At 37.8% G+C, this 27,766-nt stretch overlaps 2 protein-coding genes across 3 annotated transcripts in view; one reads left to right on the top strand and one right to left on the bottom strand.

The window, feature by feature from the left end:
- The window catches only part of b3gat2 (beta-1,3-glucuronyltransferase 2 (glucuronosyltransferase S)), a 49,789-nt gene extending 41,149 nt beyond the window's left edge, over nt 1-8,640 (bottom strand). Inside the window, exon 1 of the mRNA XM_077582745.1 lies at nt 8,474-8,640. The gene's annotated coding sequence lies outside the window, so the exon portion shown is untranslated. The remainder of the gene's footprint in view (nt 1-8,473) is intronic.
- Nucleotides 8,641-17,495: 8,855 nt separating this feature from the next.
- On the top strand, nt 17,496-25,779 carry LOC144061683 (opioid growth factor receptor-like protein 1). 2 transcript variants are annotated; one of them, XM_077582361.1, is made up of 7 exons: nt 17,496-17,847; nt 19,248-19,334; nt 19,600-19,678; nt 19,844-19,922; nt 20,274-20,340; nt 21,389-21,534; nt 22,101-25,779. In XM_077582361.1, exons 1-7 carry the CDS (start codon nt 17,662-17,664, stop codon nt 22,639-22,641), a joined length of 1,185 nt encoding a protein of 394 aa, XP_077438487.1. In that variant the 5' UTR covers nt 17,496-17,661; the 3' UTR covers nt 22,642-25,779. The 2 variants fall into 2 exon arrangements, with proteins under 2 accessions (XP_077438487.1, XP_077438486.1); XM_077582360.1 differs by having other exon boundaries at nt 19,600-19,922.
- Nucleotides 25,780-27,766: the final 1,987 nt, after the last annotated feature.

Genomic DNA, 27,766 nt, shown 5'->3' with positions numbered 1-27,766 from the left:
CCTGGCGTGAACTCTTTTTGTGCTTTTTACCCTCATTCATTCCTTTATTGTTGGCTTTTCCCCACCACCAGTTTCCTGCAGGCTACAGTTGCACTTGCACTTTCATATTTCCCTTCATCTTTAAACTATGTCAGCTGTATTTGAAGGGATGACAGTGAGCTATTCACAGCTGCTGTGCCTCCATGGATGAGCCCGCATGCATGCTCTAATCTCCGACATTGTTGTTTGGTCCACACAGTTTTGGGGTTCTTTTATGTTTAAGGAAGCGTCAAACTCTGTGTTGTGTGGTGTGTGTTTCTTTTTTCCCCTGGAGAGCTCAGTATTGTTCATTCGGTAATTTTACCGATTTGACATGTCATCATCATTGCTCTCTCTCGCTTTTTTTTTTTTTTGTATGTTACATATGGTGTTTTATGTGCAACCATAATTTGGCAGACAAAAAAAAAATGCCATAAAGTTCCATAATAAAAAAGTAATCTGGTGATTTTTGACTGCAATGGTTGCCAACAAAACCGACAGTGAGTCATAGTTACATTGAGTTCTAGTTCAAAGTAGATACATTATTTGAAAAGATATGCACGAAACAAGTTATGGAGTTTGACGTATCACAGAAGCCGTCATAGGCCTTGTTTTAGCCAGCAAAAAAACGATTGTGTTTCATGTTATCTTTTCCTGTTCTGAGCAGAAAAGATGGCCACAGCATTCAAATACTTAGCCTTGCTGAAAGTTTCGGTTTCCGCATACTATTACTACTAAAGTAAGAAACACAGATGCCTTTATCTTCCTGAACATAGCCTCCAAACAACTCAAAACCGCAATATAGCAGTTCGCAAGCACTATTTTTTTCAAAAAAAAAAAAGATGCATAAATGATGTATGTATAAAATATATCATAGCCACCAGTTGACCTCAATTCTTTGGTCCTGCCAGTCTGTGAGTAACCTGGTAAGGTCTGAACCATGAAATATATGAGAGAAACACTTTTGCTTTGTGTTCTGCGCATGCGCTATTTTCAAGGGATTTTATTGGTAAATGGTATTTAAGTTATATAGCAGGTTTCCACCTTACAAGGCCCTCAATCATCGATCATTGTATGTATCAACAAATGTATTCTCAAGGTGTTGGGCAAATAATATTTCATGGCAACAACATGCCGAAGCTGAAATCTGATTGGACAAACACTCACAAAGACACACACTATGAAATAAAGACACACTGTTGGAAATAAATTAACATTTCATGTCATGTAAGGTAATACATTGAAAACTGCTGCCTCACCTTGAAGACTATCCTTCTGAACTGAGTTTGTATTCTCTCCTTCTACCTTTGTAGATTGTGTGTGTCCTCCCACAGTGCAGAAAACATGCATGTGAAGTGGAGAATCACCCAGGTGTGAATGATAGCATGGAATAAACTCCAGTGCAGGATAAGTAGAATAAGTGGAAAATTGATTCAAAGATCCGTTCCATACAGTTAACTCCCCTTTCAATCTAAACCTTGTGCGAGTACACAATTTATATGGTAAAGACACGTGATGCTGGCCCACTATTAGCTTCTTCTTTTTTGTGTGTGTGCCTGGTTTCTCTGTCCTAGAGTGAAGTCAATTTCGATCTGCAATAGTGCAAACACTAGTTTTATTCATCTGTGGGAGTCCGATGTTGCGATGGACATGAAAGATCAAGATGAAGAATTCTGTTAAGTGAAACATTTTGTCCTGAAGTAACCCAATGAAACGATGTGGTGGTACAGATGTGGCCGCCTGGCCTTGAGCTTGACGTGCAGATTATATAGATAATACTTTATTAGGAAGGGGGATCAGTCCCCCTGTAGCGCATACTATACATACACATGAACTATATCCACCAGCAACCCATTTCACTTTAAAAACACCCAAATTTTACCAGAAGAGGGTAAAAAATGGACCAACTCAACTTTTGGGGTTGTTTAATTAACCCAAAAAAGTTGCATCAAATGAATAGCCCACAAAACAACCCAAAAATTGGGTTGCCTTTTGGGTTATTAATTCAATTTTACCCAACCTTTTAAGTTACTTAACCCAAAAAGTTGGGTCGGTTCATTTTTTTACCCAGTTCAGTTCACTCAAATAAATAACCCACAAACAACCCAAACATTGGGTTTCTTTTTGGGTTATTAATTTAATTTGACCCAACCTTTTAAGTTACTTAACCCAAAAAGTTGGGTCGGTTCATTTTTTTTACCCAGTTCATTCACTCAAATAAATAACCCACAAACAACCCAAACATTGGGTTTCTTTTTGGGTTATTAATTTAATTTGACCCAACCTTTTATCTCTCCCTCCCACGTCTCCTACTGCCGCGTCAATGCTTTCCAACCACGGAGTCATCATCATCATCGATGATGATCATCGTCGTCATCAATGTGCTCTTTATCGTTGGTCGATGCTTTTCGAATTTGAAAAAAACGGCTCGGGCGTGAGCTGCCTCAGCCAGTCGCCATTTTTCCTTTGTCTAACATTCTCGTCTCCTGCTCGACGCTCTAGCTCCGCCTCTACTGACGCCCACCCGATCTTGTCCAAAAAGAGTCAGCGCTGCCCTCTAGGGGCCAAAAATAGTCATTAGGCTCACGAGACCTGCTTGAAACTTTCAGGACAGCTCCGCAAGCCTTGCCAGCGCCCGTTTCAAAAAAAAATAAAAATAAAAATGGGAGGACGTCTTTTAACGTCTTTGGTGCTCCTCCGTAGGTTTTTGCAGAACGTCATTTAACATCTTTGGCAGTAAAAGAGTTAATTTAATTTGACCCAACCTTTTAAGTTACTTAACCCCAAAACTTGAGTCGGTTCATTTTTTACCCAGTTCAGTTGGGTTATTCAATTAATCCCAAAAAAGTTGGGTCATTTAAATAACCCACAAAACAACCCAACAAATTGGGTTACTTTGTGGGCTATTATTTAATTCGACCCAACATTTTGGATTAAATAACACAACACTGGGTCAGTTCATTTTTTAGCAAATTCAACTGGGTTATTCAATTAACCCCAAAAAAATGGGTCAAACAAATAATCCACAACAACACAAAAAAAGTAGGATTTGTGGATTATGAATTTAATGTGTTTAATAACTCAAAGAGTTATGTCGGTTCATGTTTAACCCATTTTGGGTTATTTTTGACTCATTAATTTTGAGAGAGAATGAGGAATTGTGCAATCGTAGGTAAAGTTAAGCAATTTTACTTTGACTATCATTGTTATTACTGGATTAAAAACAGACAATCAATGGAAGCACAAACCAGGCAACTAAAATGATATTTTTAAATATGTATTATTTATGGTTTTATTTTTGTACTCTTCATGATGCAGGTAAACCTCTGCCTTCAATGCCTCTCTTGACTGCATGCATGCAGGAACATTATTTGTCTTCATAGCACATCAAAAAATTAAGAGCATAGCTTTCTTTGTGTGTTGTTTCCTTTTTTTAGACAGCAATGCCACTGGATTGACTCATGATCATTAATTTAAAAAAAATACAGTATAGATTTGTATAGCAGGATTTACCTGCTTGTGATGCTCTGACCAACAGCACGCATGGCTGCCCTCTCACAGGCTGACATTGGACATGATGTCACATAATAGCCAAACACGCTAGGGCAAATCAACAGCAATTGCGACTCTCCACTGGTGACAGTCTGCACCCTCAAAACCACTGTGAAAGGTAATCCAGATTGACTGGACTAGGAGTTACTTGTTTCAGTCCATCAGTACCAGAGGCTGGCTGAAGGTTCACACGTGCCAACAGTGAACTAAATCGTCTTATTTGTATGTTCCTTCCTTACTTGGGAGTGGACAAACAGAATTGCTGTCTTGCTTGGTCTCTGACTGAAGTCTGATACCAGATTAACATTTCTGCAGCTTCTTGTTTGCTTTCCTCAATGTTTAAATACATTTGTAATGCGTCTGTAACATTTTACCCACTTTTAGTGACATCCATGATATCATTTTCAGTCTGAAATAAAGCCATGTGCCGACTTGTTTATGGGGCGCAGCCGAGTCACGTGGTGGGCAATACAACAAAACAAAAGGGGGGGAGGTGGAACAAAGTGTGTGTACTCTGCGCTTTGACTGCTTGTTAGATATTATTAACATTTAAATTCTTTATTTTCATATATTAACCATTGTTATACATTGTTAACATTTTAATTCTTTATATTAACCATGTTGAGAGGTTTTGTGGACGTGTAAAGCGGGTGGTGATGAGCTCAGTATAGTTTGACCTTAAGCTGGGACATATTTGGTCTAGAAGTTCCTTCTCTGTGGCAAACACATTTGGTCCTTGAGAACAGAATCTGTTTCGAACACGCACCCTGGACTCTGTTTTCGCCATCGCTCATGGAAAAGTACCCAGAGAGTATGTTTTGTCTACAAATGAAAGAGAGGCGGTCGGTTTTAACTATAAGAAGCCATTTTACACGCGGAAGAGGCACATTCGGCGCTCTGAATTCCACCTGTTAAGTGATGAATTGGAGTCTGTTACGATGTCCAGAGATCTCTGTTAGATTAAAATCATTTTTGCAAAGGTGTTTTTTCTTACATTAAATCTGTCTTCAAGTTTTGGAACACGCAAAGAGGACAAATAATTTTATTCTTCTTCAAGCTGCACTTGAATTGTCGATTTGTAAGTAGCGATACTTGGACGTAGAGAGCTAAGGCCCACCACACACCATCTGTCGTGGCCCAACCTGAAAATAGTTAAGCATCGTTACAAAACACTGTACCGTATTTTGTATCCTGTGCAAATTTGTCAATTTCCCATTTGTGGGACTAATAAAGAATGTCTTATACTGTTTCTATGCGCCTTGCATGCATAAATCTTAGATAACACTCGCCACTGTCTTACTGAAGTGTGTGTACATTCACTTTCCTTGGGATTATCAGTGAGTCTGTGTCTCGGCAGAAACAGTATTTAATATGTAATAAATATGAAAATGGTTTAACGTTTAGAAAAATCACTCTCAACGCACTGTTTTAGGCATAGCATGCAAAAACATTTGTAAAATAAAATGTAAAGTCGGATGTGTTTGGATCTCTCAGGTTGGTTGCTTTGAGTTAAATGACCACTAAATATGTAATTTTTTTATGAGTCTGTACAATATAAGTATGTATTCTGTCCATTAAGGTATCATTTCTCCAGATTTGTTTCCCTTCTAACACATCCATAAATGCTTACAAATCATCTGTCCATTTTTCAGTACGCAATAACAACATTGCGGAGTGGTTGCCAGCAACTATATCTGTAGATTAATTGCTGTGACAGAACATTAAAACCAAATGTATTTAACGCACCATCCTGCGCAGGAAGTGTTAAATGTGTTAGCTACTGATAATAAGCTATTTTAAATCAAAGTGTTGCTATTTGGAAGTACTTTATGCTTGATGATTTTTTTTTTATTTCTGAATTGCACATTGTGTGAACAGATGGAGGAACACGCCATCAAGGTTGATCAAGCCGAACAATTTAGTATTGGAATGGAGCCTATTAAACCATTTGCTGTCATCCCATCAGTCTTACAAGTGATTTATCCCTGGGTGAACTCATTAAATGGGTTTCATCCAAATCACTAAGCATGGGATTGATTTTAGTCTCCAAAAGCCACTTTGTTTGAGGACAGTGTAACATCCAATAATTTGCAGAGTACTATCTTCTAAAATGATATTATTTTCATGTTCCCAATCTGATTCAAATCCAAACGATAAAAGGTCCTTTGCTTTTGTGAAATTATTCTCCATTTATGTTTGTCGATGGGAGAAGGGAGTGCGCATGGCGGCCGGACGTCCATTAATATTTAATGAAGGGGAGAGGGCGGATTGTGGTTGGGGACCCGGAAAAAAATCACAATGTTTCGCACGCAGTATTTTAGTTTGACTGATCTTTTATTTCCATTAATGTGTTTTCTACTGCAAACTTATTTCAGAAAATTACCATTTGTCCGGAAGAGGATTAGGGCCAGTGAAGAGAAAGAAAAAAAAAGCTTGCCAGGATTTTGACTTTATTCTCAGCATTTCTTATTTATTCTCAGAATTCTGACTTCCTCCCACAATTCATAGCTCTATGCCACAAAGTCAGAATGATCACTTTAAAGTCAGAATTTTGAGATTAAACTTAGAATTCAGAGAATAAAGTCAGAATTCTGAGTATAAACTGAGAATCCTGCCAACCCTTTTCTTCATCTTCACTGGCCTTAATCCTCTTCCGTACAATGTGACTGTAAGGGAAAATACTATATTGGGATATAACATTTAATCCATATGGAACAGCACTTTGTGTGAAACAACTACACTGGATAAAGGCTCAGGACCTAACCTATTAGATTTTTCAATAATTTGGAACACTTTATTTTGAGTGATTTCCAAATAAATCCTGTAAACAATGTTGTCATCATTGCTAGTTATAAATAATTCGTATTAATAATTCTAATAATAAAAAAAACAAGCATTCATTATAATTAATATAGTGACTATATATCCATATTATCCATTCGTCCATTATGTCTACCAATTTAATATATATTTTTTTTGTTTAGAGTGTGCAAAGCAGTAATCAGAGCAAAGGGTGGCTATTTTGAAGAAACTACAATGACTAGATTTACATGCAGTCAATATTTGCTTGTCAGTGACATCCTCTGCTGGCTCATGGCCTGTCTTCTTCTCTCTTTCTGCATTACACAAGACAGCCTGGGAAACAAATGCTCTTGTTGACATTGATGGTTATGCCTCTGGCAGCTTGTTGAGCAGGCAGAATAGGAAGGCCTGTCGCGGGTCCTCAGCAAACAAACAACCAAGCTAATAGTGAATCACTGGCAGGAACTTTTTTGATTAGACTGGAGCATCCCACTCATATATACATAAATATACTGTATACTGTACTGACCATGTCGAAATTGACATTTGAGTACTGTACTATACAGCAACTGTTATCACTGACAATGTGAATTAATAAAGCAACAGATAGAGATAGATAGATAGATAGATAGATAGATAGATAGATAGATAGATAGATAGATAGATAGATAGATAGATAGATAGATAGATAGATGGATGGATAGCTAGCGAGATAGATGGATAGCTAGCAAGATAGATAGATAGATAGATAGTGAGATGGATGGATAGCTAGCGAGATAGATGGATAGCTAGCAAGATAGCTAGGGAGATAGCTAGCAAGATAGCTAGCAAGATAGCTAGCGAGCTAGCGAGATAGCTAGCTAGATAGTATATCAAGAAGCATGCTTAACTCAAGACAAGGCATTATGTGATTGGCATGTAGAACAACCTTCTGATTTGCTGTACCAGTCCTCACACTCTTTGTACAGCAACCAGTCACAGCCATCCACAATTGCCTGAGATACCGTTTTCGGGATGTTTAACTCTTTCACTGCCACTGATGTTTAAAGACGTCAAGTAAAAACCTACGGAGCGCTGCCAATGACGTCTAAAGACGTCATTCAAGTTTGTTTTTTTTTGAAACGGTTAGAGGGAACCCTTCCGCATGTCTGGCGAAAGTTTCAATTAGGTCTGTTGTGCCAAAGGACTATTTTTGGCCCCTAGAGGGCAGCGATGACTGTCTTTTGACAAAATCGGGTGGGCGTCAGTAGAGGCGGAGCTAGAGCGTCGAGCAGTAGATCAGAATGGAAAACAAAGGAAAAATGGCGACCGGTTTGCGAGGAGCTCACGCCCGAGCCGTTTTTTTCAAAGCCCAAAATCATCGACCAAGCTAAAAGAGCACATTGATGACAAGGATGATCATCATCGATGATGTTGATGATGATGATGATGATGATGATGACTCCTTTATGTTCACCTGGAAAAGTTAGTTATTCAGTATGTTTCCAACAAAAGTACTCCCACAATGATGCATTTAAAGTTTCCAATTATGCATTATTTTTAAATCGTGTGTAGAAGATACAGGCTTGACTCAAGTATTTTCCACCGAGTTGCTATAAGCGCTTCTCCAAGAACCTCAGTCACATCTCCCAAAGACCAAAGAAATACTTGTCATCTGGCTTCACAGCGCACTTGTGTCATATCCAAATCATGTTTATAAAAATCGAATGATAAACAGGACATCACATTGAACCATAGTACTGGTATAGTGTCAAAATATTGCAACACTTCCATGTGTACCTGATGATCATTAAACAGACACAAATGTAAGACTGAATGTACTGGTGTTATGTTGGAATATAAATCAATCAGGCGAATCACTTTGAAGATTATAGCTGCTATGACTCCAGCTGAAAACCAGAAGTCACCGGTACGATCTATCTTATGGGGCTTTGAAACTTCGACTCTTTTTCCAAATCAATCAGCCGAAAGCCTCAAAAGCTTCACAAGGCTTCATTGTAGATCACTAGATCGCTAGATCACAGTGTCAATATGCAAATCCCTACGATAAACTACCCTAACACATAATGCAGACGCGTAGATAACATTCAGTTTCTCTTACCGTTGACACGGGCGGAGAGCCAAACAAAACACCCCGGCAGATCAGCGTCAGCAGGCTGGGCGTCGTGCACAACCCTCAGCAGACAAACCCCAGCTCTTATACTAAATCGCACAAGAGAAAGGAGGGCCAGTCCCTGCTTCCAGACGATGGGTCATTCCCTTAATGTTTTGATCCCTTTGTGCGTCAAAGCGCATCACATCCCTAAAAGCGCATCACGTCCCTAGCCGCTCCTATCCGGTTATTTGCAGTTTTCAAGGGAACATATGATCACAGTTATACAACAGTTGAACAACTTGCGGTTGTGATGACTAGTGATGGGACGAACAACACTGGCGCGGCAGCATTGTGCCGAGTGCGCAAGTGTGAAACCCCGTATCAGCGCGTGTATCGCTTTAATAAAAAAAATCACGTGACCGAAACAGGAAGTGTGTCGTTTGGATGTGCCGCGCCAAATTGTATTTATAGGTAGATAAACTGTATCAACACGTTGCGTGTTTGTTGGATGGAGAGGAAACTGTTTTCTGTTGCTGTAAATTTACCTGTGCCTGTTGGATTTTTGTTTGTTTCCACTCATGGATCGTTGTAGAAAAAATTCACAAGTCTGGACTCATTTTGATCTTTTGACGCCACATAAGGTAAATCTTTCCCTACTTTGGGCATTGTTTACTGTTATTTTTTTTAATTAAATGTGTCTACTCGCCTTGGAGCAATCACACTTCAAAAACTTTTGTTTCTCAATAAAAATGTATGACAGAATCTGTTTTTAGTGTGTTATTACATATGGTTTAAAACTTTTAACAAAATCCCATACAGAAGTTAAACATTTTAACTTTTATTATTTATTTTATTACATACAAATTTGCTATATTTTACAAGCCAACTCATATGAGCATCTAATAAACAACTTAACTCAGCAAGCAAATGGACCAACTGGAATTATACAAAGATGAGATCATATTTTAAGTAAAAGACTAGCAAGTGAATAAATAAAATTTATGAAATTTATCTTATAAATATAAATTCATAAGCTAATAAGGTTTACAGCATGCACGTTTTACCATCTTATTTTCATTTTGTTTATCTGCAATGATTTTAGATCTACAGCAGAGGTCACTATTGAGTGACCAACACAGTGTCAATACAGTTTGTCTAATGTGTCAATACACTCCTTGAGGTATCATCGTCCCATTACTATGACATTCGGCGCGTGGGAAAGTTCTGCAAGCCACGTCCCCTCTGCTGGAAGTAGCCGCGCCCTCTTTGTTGCCGTCGGCTTCTGACGCCACGTGAGTGCAGACGGCAGGTATTTGCCCAGTGGCCAGGTTGACCACAGTTGAAGCAGTAATCTCGACCAACAAATGGAACTGACTAAAACATAACACAATCTCCCACAACATTATTAGGTGATGACATATCAGTCACTCCTCTTTTTTCTTTAAAGTTTGCAATTGCATAATGGCTAATTGTAATTCAGTATTCTTTTGTTTTTCAGTTTTTGATTCGATATCTTTTGCATACCTCCTCAAATGACGTTTAAGATGGGCTAACCATCTGGAATGTTCTGCTCCGGGCAAATCCGGATTTGAGTCCATGGCCTGTATAATCGATCTAGGAAGACCCTCCAGCACAGCTGCTCTGAAAACTTGTGAATATAGTGCAGAGTCAGTTGGCAAGTGTCCAGTTTTTAACGAAAATTCTACAAGCGCACGGTCAATAAATGTGGCAGCTTCCTCATCAATTTTTGGAGCGAACATCAAATCAGATATAACAATTTCCGGGATTGGGAACAATTTTCATCAAGTACCTCAAAGAGTGTCAAATAATTATCATGTGATAGTGCTTCACTATCCACTAAAGATGCCAGTCCTGAATTAGTCATCAACACTTCGAGTTGAGAGAGAGGACAGGCGTGGGTCAAGAGCGCACGCACATCCCCCCGTTGTCAAAATCTGACCTATCACCTCTCTCTGCAAAGACCTGAGCCAATTTTTCTACGGCACATGTTAACTGTGCCAGCTTCCTTTGTCTTCAATTTGATTAGAAGCTTCACCAGTCATATCATGGTCACGTTGTCGAAACAATTCATCCCGTTCAGCCTTTAATACACGGTTTTGTTCCATCAATTCATCTTCCGCAGCCCTCTCAAAGCGAGAAAGAATGGAACGCCATTTACTACGAGCTAACTGTGGAACTTCCGCATGTCTATTCAATTCTAAGCCAAAAGCTCTCGCTTGGTTAAATTTTTCCTGCGGGTCATCTCTCATAGCCAACACTTTATCCAATTTCTGTTCCAATTGTTTCACTGAGGCGGCAACGCCCGCAGCTAACGCATCCGCGGCCTTCAAAACAGAGTCGCGCGTTAACGTCTTATCAAGATCGCCACCATTTCACTGAACATCGAGATGACCTGAATTTACAGTTAATACAGGTGCCTGCAAATCGTGCAGCATCTGAACAGCAGTACTATATGGAGATTCAGTAAACGGGTTTATAGGGTCAAACCCATCTCCCGCGCGAGCCAGCTCGTACGCTGGCGGAGCCATTAGCTTAGCATCAGTCTCTTTGTTCTCAAAATCACTTAACACCGCCATCCGGGCAACCTTCACAGAGCTACCCAATGCTAACATTCTAGCATAAACCATCATCTGATCCACTTTCTTTAAGTTTTGTCTGACCCTTCTTCCATTTGAAGAAAATATAGACGTTTATTTTACCTGCTTATCCAGCGCTTGCCGTTTCTTCGCACAAACAAGTTCAACCGATTTCATCAATGAAATCAGACACACCGTAGATTGTAACAACGGCATCCATCCTTTTGCCGAACAAACGCGCATCCAATCATTCAAAAAAATCTTCAACTGATGCCTCGCGGGCAAAACCCCTAAAGCGACCTCGGAAACTTGTGTAACCAACAACATGTTCCAAGTATGAACCGGAAGTACATCCAGGTCAAACCACTCGGTGTCACGGTCAAAAATGTCCTCCATAATGTGTATTAATTATATTCAAGTCGTATCTAATAATTATCAAGTCAGTGACGTCTCACTTATGGTACCACAATTCAACAGGTCAAATTTATTCAGCAACGTTGCACATCACTCCCCCAAAAAATAAAAAAATAACTACAGACGAACACAAAATATCTCCGAAGTGCACGGACCCACTTAACAAAATACACCGTGCCTCCGTCGAAAAATTATTTATATCTAGATCTATCGATTGCTTCGCGAGCGGCTAAACACAACAAAAACAACAAAGCCGCTCGCTTCAACCTGTCCTCTTAATGCTGTCTCAGTTCAGCAGCGCTCAATCCAACGTTACGGTACTTCCGTAAACAATGACCGTCACCACGTACGTCGAGTTCAAATGTCGTAGGAAAATCCAAAATCAAGGACCTCGCGTCCCTCCGTAACCAAAAAACGACTTCAAACTCCACTAATACTTGTTCACTCAGATCTCATATACAATTTAGCCAATTCAGAAGACGAAGACCAGCTGTAGCGATCCCAAACAGACAGAATTTCTCTACATGGATAAACGTCTCCTCTTACCGTTCAATTAATATGGCGCCAGAAATTCCATCCATCCATTAACGTCACAGATGGAAATCGTCAAAAAATCGTCGGGGTCACCATTTTGATAGATTACATGGATTTTGTAATCTATTGCATGTTCAAATAAATCATAAATGAGATCGATGAAGAAGTTCCTTGCAAGTTTTTATTTTAAAAGCTTTTAAAAGACACAGAGACAGCTCACTCGAAAAGTGGTGAAAACCTCCCAGTGTGTGTTGGATTTTGAATCTTTAGCATCTTTATACAAAAAGGTCTTACATTGAGAGGTCTTACATTGAGACCTGCCCCCATCCTTAGCAGAATCTTCCGATGAGTCAACAGAAACTTTTTAGCCCACTCTTTTGTTCCGGAAACAGAGAGGACAGACTTCAAACAGAGATCAAAGAAATCATTATCACATCCTCACTACATCTGGTGATTGAGTTAACATAGTAACATCTATTTCTACACATGTGTAACTAAATTCAAAACAGTTCAAATATAAATTGAAACAGTTCAAATATAAATTGAAACAGTTAAATGTCAACAATAGATCGATAGATAGATAGATGGATATAATTATCAATTTGTTTTTAACATGATCTGCTTTTTCAATTATTGATTTGTTTTACACATAATTTGACTGTAAATGAATTGAAGCAACGAAAAAAAAAATAGGGGTGTAACATGGGAACCGAAAAAAGCCGTCCCTTTTTCAGGAGGCCAGCTCAACCGGTACTAGAAAAAGCCGAACTTGGCATGACTATTGCAAATGCCAGTGAGCTTCCTCAAGCATCTTCACAACAATCCACTGCAGGCCTCTTGAACCTTGCCTTAAATGGTTTCTGTTTGTCCCTTTGTATGGTTCACTGATGTTCTCTCACTCTCTTGTGGATGAAGCAAGTCTTCTGCTTATTTGACTTCTGACAGAACATTCATCTTATCCATTTTAATATTGTAGTGCAGAAATACCATATCTGCCGGGCTGAACCCAAACTAATGCTGAAGCGATCGAACCGTGTGTCATGGCTTCAGCTGCGGGCAACAAGTTATTCAGTAGATCATCTTGACTTCAGATAAAACAAATTAAACACAATAGGATTTGTCTGACTAATGAGGAAGCTGACATTTCACATGCTTCCGTATATGCTGATGATTAATTTTCACTGCAGCTATTATTTTAGTTATTGCGGATGAGTTGTTTATCATGGGCACCATGCACGCCTGTAGGGTTTAGTGTCTGTAAACAGGTCAATGTGGACAGCAGCCTCATCAGTTACACTGACACTTACCATTAGCTAGACTGTCGGGCTGAGAGATTAGCTTCTTGTGCACTGCTGCTTTAAAGCTCCGGGCAAGAGGAAATTTGAGGTGAAATTCAACAAAATATATTTAGGTGTGACCATCATTAAGAGTCTGCAGGAAGTGGACTTTGTCTATAGAGGGCTTTTCTAACGGTAAATTAAAAAAAAATAATTAAATAAAAATCAGGTTATTGAGGACAAACTGTCCTGCAATTAATTAGTTTGCCCACTTGGGGCGCTGCAGGCTTTAATAAGTATCAGTTAATAGAAGCCCAAATGGTTTGGAGTCTAAACCATATAGACCACAGGTGTCAAACTCAAGGGCTGGGTGGCACATCTGGCCAGCTACATCACTTCATGTTGCTCATGAAAGTAAATCATGTACGACACCGTCTAGAATTTCGCTAGAATATTTACAAAAATGTACAATGTACATGTAAAAAAATAATAATCATGTTGAGATATTGTAAGCATTTTTTTTTTTGCTAATAAATTCATTTTTTACAGTAACTTGAACTGATTTAACTTCTAATTTCATAACTAGTTACCCATCAAGGTGTTGTGTACATATATGATGATGATGATGATGCAATGAAACTTTCAATTACATTTTAATTACATACATAACACATACATATACACATACAGTACATATACAGTATATAACTTAAACTTTGTATTCTGGTTTGTTTGTCTATTAGTAATTAGTTAGCTGGCTGCTTTTTGGTTAACAGAGGATGAAGAACAGATACAACAATGGGTATTCAATCTGCTACTATTGTACGTCGTAACCAAGCCAAATTACTGATAGTCCTATTTTTAAAAAAACATCATAGAATTTTAATATCCCTGAAAGGCATTGTCCTCTCAATCATTCTACCTTGAAGAACCTTCAATTATAATGATCTTCTGATTACATAGAGCCCTGAACACTCACATTTGCGTATTCACTATGTGCTCAGCATATCAATATAATACAAACCACCTCTTGTTTTGTAGCCTGCAAACTACAGATTTTCCGGTTATCTACTCAATTAACTGAATTCAGTGGCCATAATGAGAAGAACATCTGTAACAGCAATACGATGATACTCTTGCTTGAAAACATCTCAGGTCTGGATTATTATTTTTTTATTTGACCAGAAAAATGTATTACTGAAGTATTTTCTTCTTATGTATATTTAAAACAGTATGACCTATTTATTGCATGACTTTGTGGTTATAGGTTTTTGTTTACTCTCACAGTAATGTATATGTACAGATTAGAAATAGAATGTGTTTCCACATTTGGAATTTTGTATGAATGATGATTCTCGACTGCACAAAATGTCTGGGTTATGAAAATGCTCTCCCTCCCTCCAAATGGCAAGTTGTACTGTATTACCTAAGAAAACACTGCTCTCTAGTGGTTCAAAAGAAGCCCCGCAACGATGGTACATTCAAAGGTTTTGTTTGGTTGAATTATACCACAATAAAAATAAAAATAAAAAACCTTTAGCAAACATTGTTTGTTTGGTGGGTTGATGTTTTTTTTTTTTTGTTTTGTTTTTTTTACTTACCACTTTCTGCAGCCGTTCTAAAATTGATAGCTAAATAAGGTCTATTTTTATATTATTCATATTATATTATTTAATTGTATTTTATTTACATTATAATTTCTTAGTCAATACACATATTGGACAGTGGAGATGTATACATTTGCAGTGATGCCCCATATCCATCCATTTTCTATACTGTTTGGCCTCAGCACATTCCAGTTGACTCTGAGCAAAATGCAGGGTGCACCTTGCACTGGTCACCAACAATTGCAGGATACATACTGTGTACTACCCAAAATGAAGCTTCATGAACCGCTTGCAATTTTTTTTTTTTTTACTCCTCTAAATAGATAGATAGTGCTCTTGGTTTAAAGCCACAGTGGAAATGTGTCAATTTCCATTGCACTAGCCTTTATCTTTAAACCAAGAGCACCATATGATTCATGAGAAGTAAAAAATTTTTTTTTTTAAATGTAGTCATACTGACATTCACACCATTGAGTTGAATAATCTCGTTTGAGTTCCTCTTTAGAAGAGTGCTTTGGTGGATGTGGACACTTTCATTGCATAACTTCCCAGTTTCATTTGACACAAGGCTACTGTTGTAGGTTTATGGTTTTTTTTTTTTACTAGACGTTTTGCTTTTGTTTCCAATGAAGGTGCTTATTTTATACAGTGTGTAAAACAAAAGCAATGTTTGCTTTTTACAATGCACTTTATTACAAAAGTCATGGTGCAATTGCTATATAATGGGATGCACTTTTTTATTACAATAAAATACACTATATTTAAATTTAAATATAATGCCACTTTAGATGAAATTCCAAAATAATGCGAAAGGGTACATGACATTGAAAATAAGTTCAGTGTAGGAATTTATTTGGATATGCATGTATCTGGAAATTGTGTTATCTGTACAGTACGCCTATATGTTTATACAATGTATTTTAATTAGCTCTTCTTAATGGATTTAAATAAGTCTGATTTCTTATACTCCTTTTTCGAATCAGCAGCAGTGCATGGTGATTCGGTTTTGGATAACATTTACGGGAAAAATGGCTGCAATATAGGCTACTATATTGCAACCATTTTTTCCGTTGCATTTTTTATTTCTATTTTTAGGCCTGCTGCATGTTTGAAATAAACATTACATTTAGAGCAAAATGTATAAAGAAATTGAAACATATCACTCTGCAAAAGGCTACAAAGAAATTCCCAAGGATTTAGGACTCCAGCAAAACTATGGTTATCGAGGAATAGAAAAGAGAACAGTGTGTATCTTTCCAGTAGTGGCTGGCTAACTATAATTACAGCAGTCAAACATGGTGGTGGAAGTGCAATGGTCCAGGCTTTTGCAGGACCTGGACAACTTGTTGTGACCAATGGAAAAACAAATTATGCAGCCAGAATTGAATGCAATCAGATTTCTGAGCCATCAGTTTGCTCCTTCAAGCACAAGCATCCTTGGGTTATGCAGCAGGATAATGACCTGAAACATACCTGCAAGTGAATGGCACAAAAAATAATTAAATACATAAATAAAATAAATAATCTTTTTGAGATGTGTTATCTGCATTATTGGGTCTAGTGTCTCTCAACTTTTTTCTTGACAATATGCCCATCAATTCTGTATGTGGTTCAGGTCTGGTGAGTTTGTTGGCCAATCAAACACAGCATATGGCTATTTAGTCTTTAGCAATAACCTTGAGTGAGGTACTTTCCTAATGAAGTGTGTTAATAACCGGACAAAAGTCAAGTCAGCACTATTCCCTAGTGGAAAAGACTGGGAGAACATTTTGGCTCAATAGGGCTTTGCGGGGATTTTAAGTCAATTAGGAGAGAGCGAGAGAGTGAGAGAGAGAGAGAGAGAGAGCGAGCGAGCGAGAGAGAGCGAGAGCGAGAGCGAGAGAGAGAGAGAGAGAGAGAGAGAGAGAGAGAGAGAGAGAGAGCAAACACTGCATGATGATTAAATTTACCCCTGTCTGGTTGAATGCTAAAATCTCCCAATTGTGGCGTGGGGGTTGGGTAGTACTGTAGTAGCTTTCTGTGACTGTGCTGTATGACTGTACAGTCACGTGGCACATGAGCTTTGGTCCTGATGCTGATGTTACTGGAAAGCTACTGTACACAGGGGGTGATTAATGCTACACACACACACACACACACAACAGCAAGCTGGGTGATGGAGAAGAAACTGGATTGGAAATCACGTCATCCTCTTGTAGGAAAAAAAAAAGACAAGAATAATAATCACATGACAGTCAGCATTATAGTAAAATACTGTATGCCTTTTTTTTTATTATTATACTGTAGGTTTCGCATTTGTACAATTATCTTCACATGATTTATAAATATTTCATAATTTAAGGCAAATGAACATATCTGAACTATTCTATTTTAATTTGTATATATATAGTAGTGCCAATAAAAATAAAAAATAAAATGCTGACGATGAGAACTACATATAATTAATCGCCATGGAAATACTAAATACTAAGGTAAGCGGTATTTGAAGATGGTAGTCACACGTCAAGCATAAATTCATTTATTGTAGTTCTTGGGAGTCCTATTCCTATTGGGCAATGAAGCACTAACCAGCCCTCATACATCAACACGCATCCTCGTTGCTAGGCTTGAAATCTTTTGTCCCTGTCATTTACACGCTGAATGGAGGAGCGGAAAGCTCGACAGCCGCAAGAACAAATGCCAGTTTGTAACATTACAATATTAATAATGTAATATTGTGAGGTGAGGGTAACGCTGTGAGGGCAGCGGGCGCCGCGTGTTCTTAAATGGGAAATTTGTTGGACAACTGGCGATTCAAGGAGCCGAGCACGGTGGAGGAATGCGACTCGACGTGGGGGTCGGACTCCGGGAGCGACGAGCCGGCAGCGGAAGACGACAGCGGCATCTCCGACAGCGTCAGCCCGGCAGAGAGCGAGTGGCCCGCCGGAAACAATGGAGACTCGTCCCCGAAGGTACGGAACGGTTCAGCTTTAAAGGTTTCGCCCACGGGGGTAAAGCGGAAAAGCGAAAAAGCGGACCAGAACACAAACAGAAAGGGCAAATTATCTTTTAATTCGCATTCACAGTATGACGTCATTCGAAGGTTTCGCTTTTCCTTGGCACCGGTACTGATAGGTTGTGAACTTTAACCCGTAACGTATACATATATTACATCAAATAAAAGCCAGCACCATTTCCTTGCTGTAAACCTAAACCAGCCACACAAGAACCATCTCCATTGTTCACGTTACATTACTCTACTGCAGGTCGGTACTGGATCGTAACGTAGCATTTGGTAAAAAGAAAGAAAAAAATATTTGCGAAGGTAGTAATTCTCAGTTTTGATCGACATTATCAGAGAGGGGTGAATTCAACAATATACAGTACAGTTTGCTGTCTAGAACTGTAGATGTGGCATACAGTATTTGTGACCTCACGTTATATGACAAAGTAAAGCAGGACTTGGGAAGGCCAGGGTCTCCAGTTTTACACCACTGCAAACTAGGACCACAATAATATGACTTTGGCAATGCTCAGTATTAAAACTGAGTGCTTATTACCTTTGCAAAGGTAATTCTTAAGATACTCTTGCATTGTTATCATAATGCTGCTGTATTGCGCAAGCGGTCGTAATGTTGTGGCTGTTCGGTGTATTAAAGCTACACTTACTGTACCCCCATAATACAAGAGCTGAGGAAATGTAATTTATACTGTTTGGCCCATTGCCCATCTTTAACATCAGCTCAGCAATTTTGCTTGGTGATAGTGTTGCTTGTTAATTATTGTCCGAATGAAGCGAAAAGTGATGCTGAAATTGTATTGGAAATAAAAATGTAACGTTTCAGGTGCATGTGGTGGTGTGAAAAAGATTAGATCAAGGCTATAAAACCACATCCACACGAGTGCTGGGATTCCACACAAATATTAGAGCGAAAATAAAAGTATTAGAGCGAATTGCGGTGTTTTTTATTCTATTAACGCCTCGTAAGCAGTAGGCACAAACCATTACGCCACTTTATGTTAAAAAAAAAAAAAAGACGACTGATTGTTACCAAAATTTAAAAAATACATCAGTGTTCCTCATTCTAAAAAAGGCAACCGAAATTTTAACCGGAAGAGCGAGAGCCTATCCCGTCTGACTTGGGGTGAAAGGTAGACTAGCCTGGACTGCTTTCCAGGCTTGAAAATTTACACATAAGAATATAACAAGATAAGTATGGTCTTCCCTTAAATATGGAATTCTGAATCTAAAGTATTAGAAAACTGCTTTTATTGCACCCGGTTGACACTTGAGTAACACATTGCACCTTATAAACAATATGCTCTTGTTTTATATGATTCTATTGCATTTCTCTCTTTCTTCCACCTGCAGCTGACTGACTCTCCAGAGTTTCTTCCAAAGATGAAGAGGAGTTTTTACGCTGCCAGAGACTTGTACAAATACCGCCACTGCTATCCGGTAAACGAATGTAGACGCGCCGATCTGCCATAACACACTTTTAGTATGCATACAGTAGTGTTTTCCAACTTTGAAATGCAAATGTAACTCAATCATTAACCCAATCACAGCAAAAAGCATAATGTGTAACAATAATACTTAACTATGTTTATAATTTCATATCTACCGGTGACTATACAGCATAACAGGAAGAGGGTGCACAGTGTGATAATATAATAATGTTGCTTTTTAATTTTTTTTTAATGTTGTGTATGCATGTGTGCAGAATTACAAAAAGTCCCGGCAACCCAAGGAGTACCGTAACCTGCGTTTCTACCTTAACAAGATCCCACTTGTACCTGACGGTGAGCCAGACACATACACGCATATATTACAGTATGTGTACAAGACTAAGGGATTCATGTGTTTCATTTTGAATTTGATTTGGAAAGACCAACAAATGAGTGAGGTGATTCCCACACATATAGCTAAATATCCATGTCAGTTTATAATGTACGCTGTCTCGTTAGGTATCTATATAGAAGAGATTTTGACAAGGTGGAGAGGTGATTATGACAAGCTGGAGCACAATCATACCTACATTCAGTGGTAAGACACAATATTGTGCATGTGTAGCACCATTGAAATTCATTTTTTCCCCCCTTATTTTCTGGAGAGCTCAGTATTGTTCATTCGGTAATTTTACCGATTTGACATGTCATCATCATTGCTCTCTCTCTCTTTTATTTTATATATATATTTTTTAAATATTTTTATTTTATTTTATTTTGTATGTGGGTGAGAATGTGTATGTGCATGTGCGTGTGTGAGTGTGTACATTGAAGCAGTGAGCACCATTGAAATTCTAACTCCACAAAAAGGTTTGAACGATGACAGCCATCCTGATATTTTGTACTTTATGAACACGTTTTGTTTTTTTCTTCACTTGCTGGATGGGAGGCTGTTCCCGTTACGAGAACAAGGGCTAAACTTCTACGCACATGAACTGACTCAGGATGAGATTAAAGTAAGACACACTTACACGATACATATAAGCAGTATGTCAACAGTTTTGTTTTGCTCAAGGAATTCAGTCTTCCAAAATATCGTCTTGTGTTATTAACCCTATAAAGCCTGAACCATGAAATAAGACAACATTCTGATTCTTTGTAAATAGAGTATTTATTTGTCCTTTTGAACATTTTTTTTTTAAATCAACTTCCACATATGACTTTTGATTTGTGTCATATTTGATACATTCGGTCACAATGCTTTAAATTGGTACATTTATAACTGTCAAAAATATGATAATAAACAGACATATCAAACATATTAGTGTTTCCAAAAATCAGAAAGAACATTTCCTGCTATTAACTCATTCACTGCCTTTGACGCCTAATCTTTAATAATCTTTTTTTTTGTTTTTTTATTCGTGAGTTAACGAGTGAAATCACGCGATTAATTACAATTAATTTTAATCACCTGACGCCCCTAATTTTTTAAATAATCTTTTCTTCTTCTTTTTTTAAAAGAAAATATTTGAAAAAAAATATAATTAGGGGTTTCAGGCGATTAGAATTTGTAATCGTAATTAATCGCATGGTTTCACGAGTTAACTCACGATTAATCACAAATTTTATATCTGTTTTAAATGTACAATAAAAAAAATTATACGTTTTCATACTCTTGTTAACAAAAGTGGAAAAAAATGTTAAACTAATAGAAATAGTTAAAATAATTTGTTGACGTCTATAGCCGTCAATGGCAGTGAATGAGTTAATAAGTCTAGGTGTCTCCTTTCTCAATTGGAGTAATCTTGCAAGGTCGTTGGAAAAGCCATCAGATGGGTGATACTGCCCACTAATGGCTTATCTGTGCAATACATGTGTCAGATCATAAACGTCAGGGTTTTAATGGGAAAAAAAATATTATACTCTTGAAATAGAGGGCTCAAATGTCTTGTATACGATATGATACATTTTGCTTTACAGGGTTAATGACGACCATGAGTATTACTACATCAGACAGCTAAATGCAAATGACCCTTTCATAAGTGGCATTACTGACTCTTCCAGGAATTCCAAAGCACTCGAGAAGCCAAGCGGAGGTTCTTGGCAGCTTATTCCCTAATGTTGGACTTCTATGGCATCAAACTACTTGATAAGAGCGGAAATGTCGCTCGTTCTTCCAACTGGCAGGAGCGCTTCCATCACCTTAATGAGTAAGCACACAAAAGTTTTGCTTTTCTTTCATTTCTGGGGCGTTTCTGTCATATTCACCAATATTAGCCCTGGAGAACCCAAGAACCCTTTTCTGTTTTGGAAAATTATGAATTATACATTAAATGACTGTTATAAGTTCACTGAACACCAAAATATATGTTTTTTCAATTTTAACCCTTGTTTTTTGAACCAGCTCAGAGTTGCCAATTTATCAATATATATATATATAACATAGTCCTAGGCATTCTGCAACATGATATGAAATAGATTAACAAAATAAATATTTTTTTTACCATCTGATGGTTTGCTGAGAAGATGGTAGATTGTCACCACCACTCTGGCTCATGTAAGTGCAATATTCATCCACTAGATGGCCCCATGCAGGGGTCAGAAGTGGCACTCTGGACTTTTGAAGTTAAATTTGTATAAAAAAAAAAAAGGTCTTTGTTTTTTGAGTAGCAGAATTTATAGGGGCCAAATTTGACCCCGTGGGTTCTCCAGGGTTAAGCGGAACTGTTGTCACGTAGCATCAAGCAATTGTCTGTAATGTGTCACTCTCGTCAAGGTCACAGCACAACTACCTGCGCATTACTCGCATTCTCAAGTCGCTGGGCGAGCTCGGCTACGAGGCCTTCAAAGCTCCGCTGGTGCGCCTGTTCCTGGAGGAGTCGCTGCTTTGCAACACGCTTCCCAACATGCAACACAGCATCCTGGAATATTTTGTGTACACCATCCGCCGGCCAGCCGTCCGCAGACAGCTGCTGCGCTACGCCCGTCGGCACTACAGGCCCGCTCACGCCTTCCTCTGGGGTCCTCCGCCTAAGAGATCCAAATCTAGAAGTGGTGCTAGTGTGGGGGCCGGGAGCAGCGGGATCCGAGCACCCGCTCCCACACCTGAAACGCAGAGGAGGGGGGAGATGAGCTTCTTCCCTGCCTCTGCATGTAGCGGGACACTTGTGTCTTACCCTGATGCCGGTGGATGCCAGGATGTGGTTGGCGAGAGCTTGGACGGATACGCACCACTGGCCTCCGGCATGGTTGGCCTGGAGGGAGCACTTATTATGATGCTGGACAGGAATGACTGCAGTGAGGCTGTTTCTTTGTAAGGTGCTAGTGTTCTGCTTTGACTGATACTGGCCTTTAACCCTGGAGAACCCACGGGGCAGAATTTATAGGGGGCCCCTATAAATTCTGCTACTCAAATAACAAAGACCTTTTTTTTTTTTTTTTTACAAATTTAACTTCAAAAGTCCAGAGTGCCACTTCTGACCCCTGCATGGGGCCATCTAGTGGATGAATATTGCACTTACATGAGCCAGAGTGGTGGTGACAAGATGGCTAAAATGCAACAAATAAAACAAAAAAAATTATATTGTTCAATGTAGCTGTGTATTTGATTGATTATTTTCTTAAAATCTAAATAGTTTACTGACAGTTTTTGTTATTCTGATTTTTTTCAAAATTATACCCCTAAATCCCAAAGGGTCAAATTTCGCCCTAATCCTAAATTAGGGAATAAATTGAAAAAAAAAAAACATTGAAAAAACATATATTTTGGTGTTCAGTGAACTTATAGCAGTCATTTAATGTATAATTCATAATTTTCCAAAGAAGAAAAGGGTTCTTGGGTTCTCCAGGGTTAAAAGTTAATTAGTCTTAGTCATGTGAAGATAAATCTGCTAGTTCTGTAGGTTTTTAGGATCCTACAATAGGAAAGTATTATTCATTGTTAGTGTAGAAATATATTAAGGGCTTTTGATAAACATATATTAGCTGTCGACTAATTTTGAGAATGTTGGCTAGGACAGGACAAAAAAACTGGATCAAATACCCGAACATGTGAAACGCTCGAGGCCCAAATCAGGGACATTTGAACACAAGACTAAATACGGCCTTACTGTATATTTTTAAGAGTTGGAGGTTTAGTGATTTTTTTTGTCTACTTGAGAAGCAAGTGCTTGATATGTTGACCCACTGATAAAATTATTCAAACCCTGAAAGCAGATCCAGGATAGGAACCAGGACGAAGCCTACTTTGTATAACGAAGTCAGATTTCAGGGAGAACCTTTCTATGATTACTTTTCAAACTCAGCAAAACAACACACAGGATGAGACAGAGTAGATTTAGAACACAGCAATACTTTATGAATTATATATATTTTAGAGTAAAGAGACATTCAGGTTTTGTCCCTGAACACTGTTAAGTAGGTGCAAGGTGAAACGTATATTTAAATACTCCTTTTAACGACATTGCACAAATTATTCTGACATTAATATGACTCACTGGTATTTATAGACTTTTAAGATGGGCCATGCCTTTTTTGTGACTGTCTTTCTGAAAAGATAAATGCAATAAAAAAAAAAAATAAAATAAAAATGCAGGTCAATAGGTTTTGATTAAGCTAAAACTTAATTTTTAGTGCCTGGCTTAGAGGATCTACTGTAGTGATTGTGATTGAAAATAGTAGGTAGATAAATGTGTCACAAATGACTATTATACACATAATAAACTATTCGTAAATCCTAATCAACTATTTACGTGTTAACCATCAAATTTATATGCATAAACAATATATGGATCCTTAATAATGGCACTTGTAAAGTGTGCTGTACGACACATCAATAGCGTTTGTCTGTTAAAGTATACTTCGTAGCCTTTTGTCTGAATAGAAAAGCAAAATCTGCTTTTAAAATCTACAATCCTTCATGTGTCAGATTTCCAAGAAGGAAGTTTGAATACGAGATCGTGATAGGAATATAAAGCTTCATGAAGCACTTGCAATCTTTTTTTATCCTCTAGAAATTTTCCACGGCCTTTAAACCAAGAGTGCCATCTGGAGGAGTCAAAAAATATCACAAGTGCTCCACAAAACTTCACTTATCCATCACGACTATGGAGAACTGTTGAGAACCCTCACTAGTTAAAATAAAACAACGTGATTGTTAAAAATTTCTGACTCACTAAAATCACCTCTTTCAATGAGATTCTTCAATCGTCAACATAATTGTGGCGCTTAACCCGTGGGCAGTATTTTATTTTGAAATGGCTTGGTCAGAACCAACAAAAAGCCAAAAACGGGTCACAATAACGCCTAGGGGTTAAAGTAGGAATGAAGGTTTGCAGAACATGTGACATTCAAATATGGCTTCCTGTATCACCTGAACGCCTTCAGTACCTAAATGGCTTCAAAGGACAGGCCACAATCGAGTCACGTGTGGTGTGCTCAACTTTGTTATTTTTTTTGGACAATCTTTGTCTTCCGCTCAGTAAGGTTATGTCGAATTGCTGATATACTGTTAGCTGTGAGTAGTGCACATATATGTAAGTTTTAGGATTCACAGTCATATTTAGAGTTGCGTACATTTCAACAATGGATACAAATGGGAAGTTTGTACCAAGGCTATATGACAAACTGACTGTGATCGTGAATTGTGTGTGAACTATGAGTTAAGGGAATTAACATGCACAAAAAAATAGATAAATAAAAACGGACATAATATTTTTTTTTTTAAGCATCGCCTTATACTAGAATGACAATAATTGTCTTGTATCTTATCCTCTTTTGAGTATCTAAATGCAGATTGTGTATAAGGTTGGCGTCATCACTATTTTGGGGTTTTATGATAAATATGAGCGAGTGCTTTTACTCAGCCAGACAGGCCTTAGCATCGCACCGTTTTCAAATCAAATTTGGCAGATGCTTGTGTTTGGAAAGATGAAACGCCTTCACCGTCTTCCCCACTAGCGTTCTTCCTAAAGGCTGACAAGGTCGTACCACAGCCATCCATTTGATAAAATTGTAAAATGAACTTTTCAGGTGAAATATGTGTTCACGTGGGCTATAACTATTTGACTTTTTAACATACTGTATTGTGAGTGCGTGTAACGGATACTATTAAGTGCCTCTTTTGTATTTTATTGGTGTCTGAAATGATAGTATTTGCCAATTACTTACTGTGCTTCTTTTTTTTGGTATAGAATTTAAATATATACTGTGCGCGTGCATGGATATTCAGTGTGAGTTAATTATTTGGATAAAATACAGGAATATATATCAAACTTTGTGGAAGATTGAATAAAACATCTTGGGAGTAGTTTGTATTGGACTCATTTAATATTGTTCCATGTATCACTATTGTTATGTTAGTTACTTATTGCGGGACTTTACAGTGCTGATGTAGGGCACAATGAATCAAAATGAATGCACACAATATCAAATAAAAATTGGGCTTGTGGATAAAGGTTTAAATTGTGTTCATTGTTTACAGAAATGCAGTCCTGAAGAGGTTTCACAAAACTATATTTAGCGCTAAGGGACTTTCGGACAAATTTAATTACCTAAAAATGAATTATAATTTGAAAACGTTTATGCATTATTTTAAGAATAATGTCATTTATCCAGACCTACAAAATTTTCAAATGTGATCCCCCCCCCCTTAAACAATTAATTTTATCAGTCTGGGTATGTTCAACAATAACTTACAAATAATAATTAACGGAATGTGTTCAGAATGACGAACATCATGGCAAGATCGCTTTTATCTCGTTATGGATGCAGGAATAAACTCATTCCTGCATCGTAAATTCCATACCTCTAATAAAAAAGATGAAATTGGATTGAATGAATGGGATTGTTTTATTTCAAGTCCATTGTGGTTCTTTATAAAGTTAAAACCATGAAAATTCCGTAATTACCCAAACTCCTATGATTCCAGACCAGTCGGTGCATTAGAATGATTTCATGTTATTTGCCATTCACAGCATTGAATATATTATAGGTTTTTGTGTGTGTTTGTGTGAGAAAATGCCATGTCTCTCTAAATTGACACTTCCCTCTGAATTGTTGCCCAACAACAGATGGCATCTCCATGTGCTTCCTGTCTTCTTGTCTTTCATTTCCTGCCAGCAGTGTGCGCCACACAATATTATTTTTTTCTTTCTTTTTTTACTCTCTCAGTCCCTTATGGTAGATCAGGAGAAATTAAATAAAAATAAAAAAGAATTTATTCTTAACTCAAGTTGGAGGGAGAGCGAGAGAGAGACAGACTTACATAAGATATAATTCAGCATTTTAAGGCAAAAAAATCAGTACATTTAAAATGAAAAAATATGTCTAAGTATTATATGTTTATGTATATATTATAAGTTGATATTTTATTAGTATAAAATATTTTTTTTTTAACTGTGTGGATGGAATTGATCGTTTTTATTTTTTATTGTTTATTTCAGTGGTGTCAAAACTGGCATGTTGGCTGGAAAGTTAGCTATAGCATAAGTTAGCTTGGCCATCACGTTAACCATATGCCGACACAAGCTCAAGACACAGTTGTGCTTGAAAGTTTACATACCGTTGGGCTTGAGGTATGTTGTTGTGGAATTTTCAGTAATTATGCGAGATGATAAAAAAGTCTGGAAAACAATTTGTCTTTTGGTTTAGTCTTACAGCGCAATCTACAAGGAAAAATGATCTGTGAGAGAGTGCACAGTAAATCATCATGGGAATTTTTTTTTATGCAGCCTTGGTTAGGATTTGGGAGGAGAAGGGGAGGGCCAGCTAGACAGGAAAGCAAGCAGTCTGTTCCGAGCAATCCCAATAATAAATGCATGGTTGGATGTGTGCTTGTGTGTGTTCAGTTAGTTGTCATCTGCAGAATTCAAAATGAACAAATACTGAATACACGACACAGTTGTCCTGAACCCACTATTGCCTTGTGACCCCGTGGTCAATTAAGATAATTTAAAGTTAATCAATTACTCAATTTTTGCAGTCTTGTACTACACAACATCGTAGTATACGTCTATGAGTGAAAAATAAAAATGTCAATATGTCCTGCATTTATAGAGTTTTTGTGATTTAAGGTTTTTTTTTTGTTGGCTTTTCCATATGTCCCATCATGTAGAAAAAAACAAAACAATAATTCAAATAAGGATCAATGCATGAACATTGAACATTAATCCGTTCGGGGTCATTTGTTACAACTTAAACACAAAACATTTATATTGTACACCCATCAAAATAAAAATAAATGCCCAAAGTTGTATGATGGGACTTCTTGTCTTTTTTAACTGTACTGTACTTACTGAGCAAAATAAAGCTACGCTACCATTTAGTAGCTTGGTTGTATAAATTGTCACCACCTTGTGGTAACTGTATATCAGCACATTTGTCGTTTGGTTATATAATACTGGAGTGAGCAAATTAAATAAGATATTGCACTCTTATTTATCA

The sequence above is a fragment of the Vanacampus margaritifer genome, chromosome 12 (assembly GCF_051991255.1).
Source record: "Vanacampus margaritifer isolate UIUO_Vmar chromosome 12, RoL_Vmar_1.0, whole genome shotgun sequence".
Lineage (NCBI taxonomy): Eukaryota > Metazoa > Chordata > Actinopteri > Syngnathiformes > Syngnathidae > Vanacampus > Vanacampus margaritifer.
Note: the sequence above shows the minus strand (reverse complement) of the source record. Positions and strands in the feature narration are given on the sequence as shown.

Coding starts and splice junctions, on each gene's coding strand:
- LOC144061683 (XM_077582360.1), top strand. CDS start 17,662: ATGGGAAATTTGTTGGACAACTGGCGATTCAAGGAGCCGAGCACGGTG. Junction 17,848..19,247: donor ATGGAGACTCGTCCCCGAAG/GTACGGAACGGT, acceptor TTCCACCTGCAG/CTGACTGACTCTCCAGAGTT. Junction 21,535..22,100: donor CGCTTCCATCACCTTAATGA/GTAAGCACACAA, acceptor ACTCTCGTCAAG/GTCACAGCACAACTACCTGC.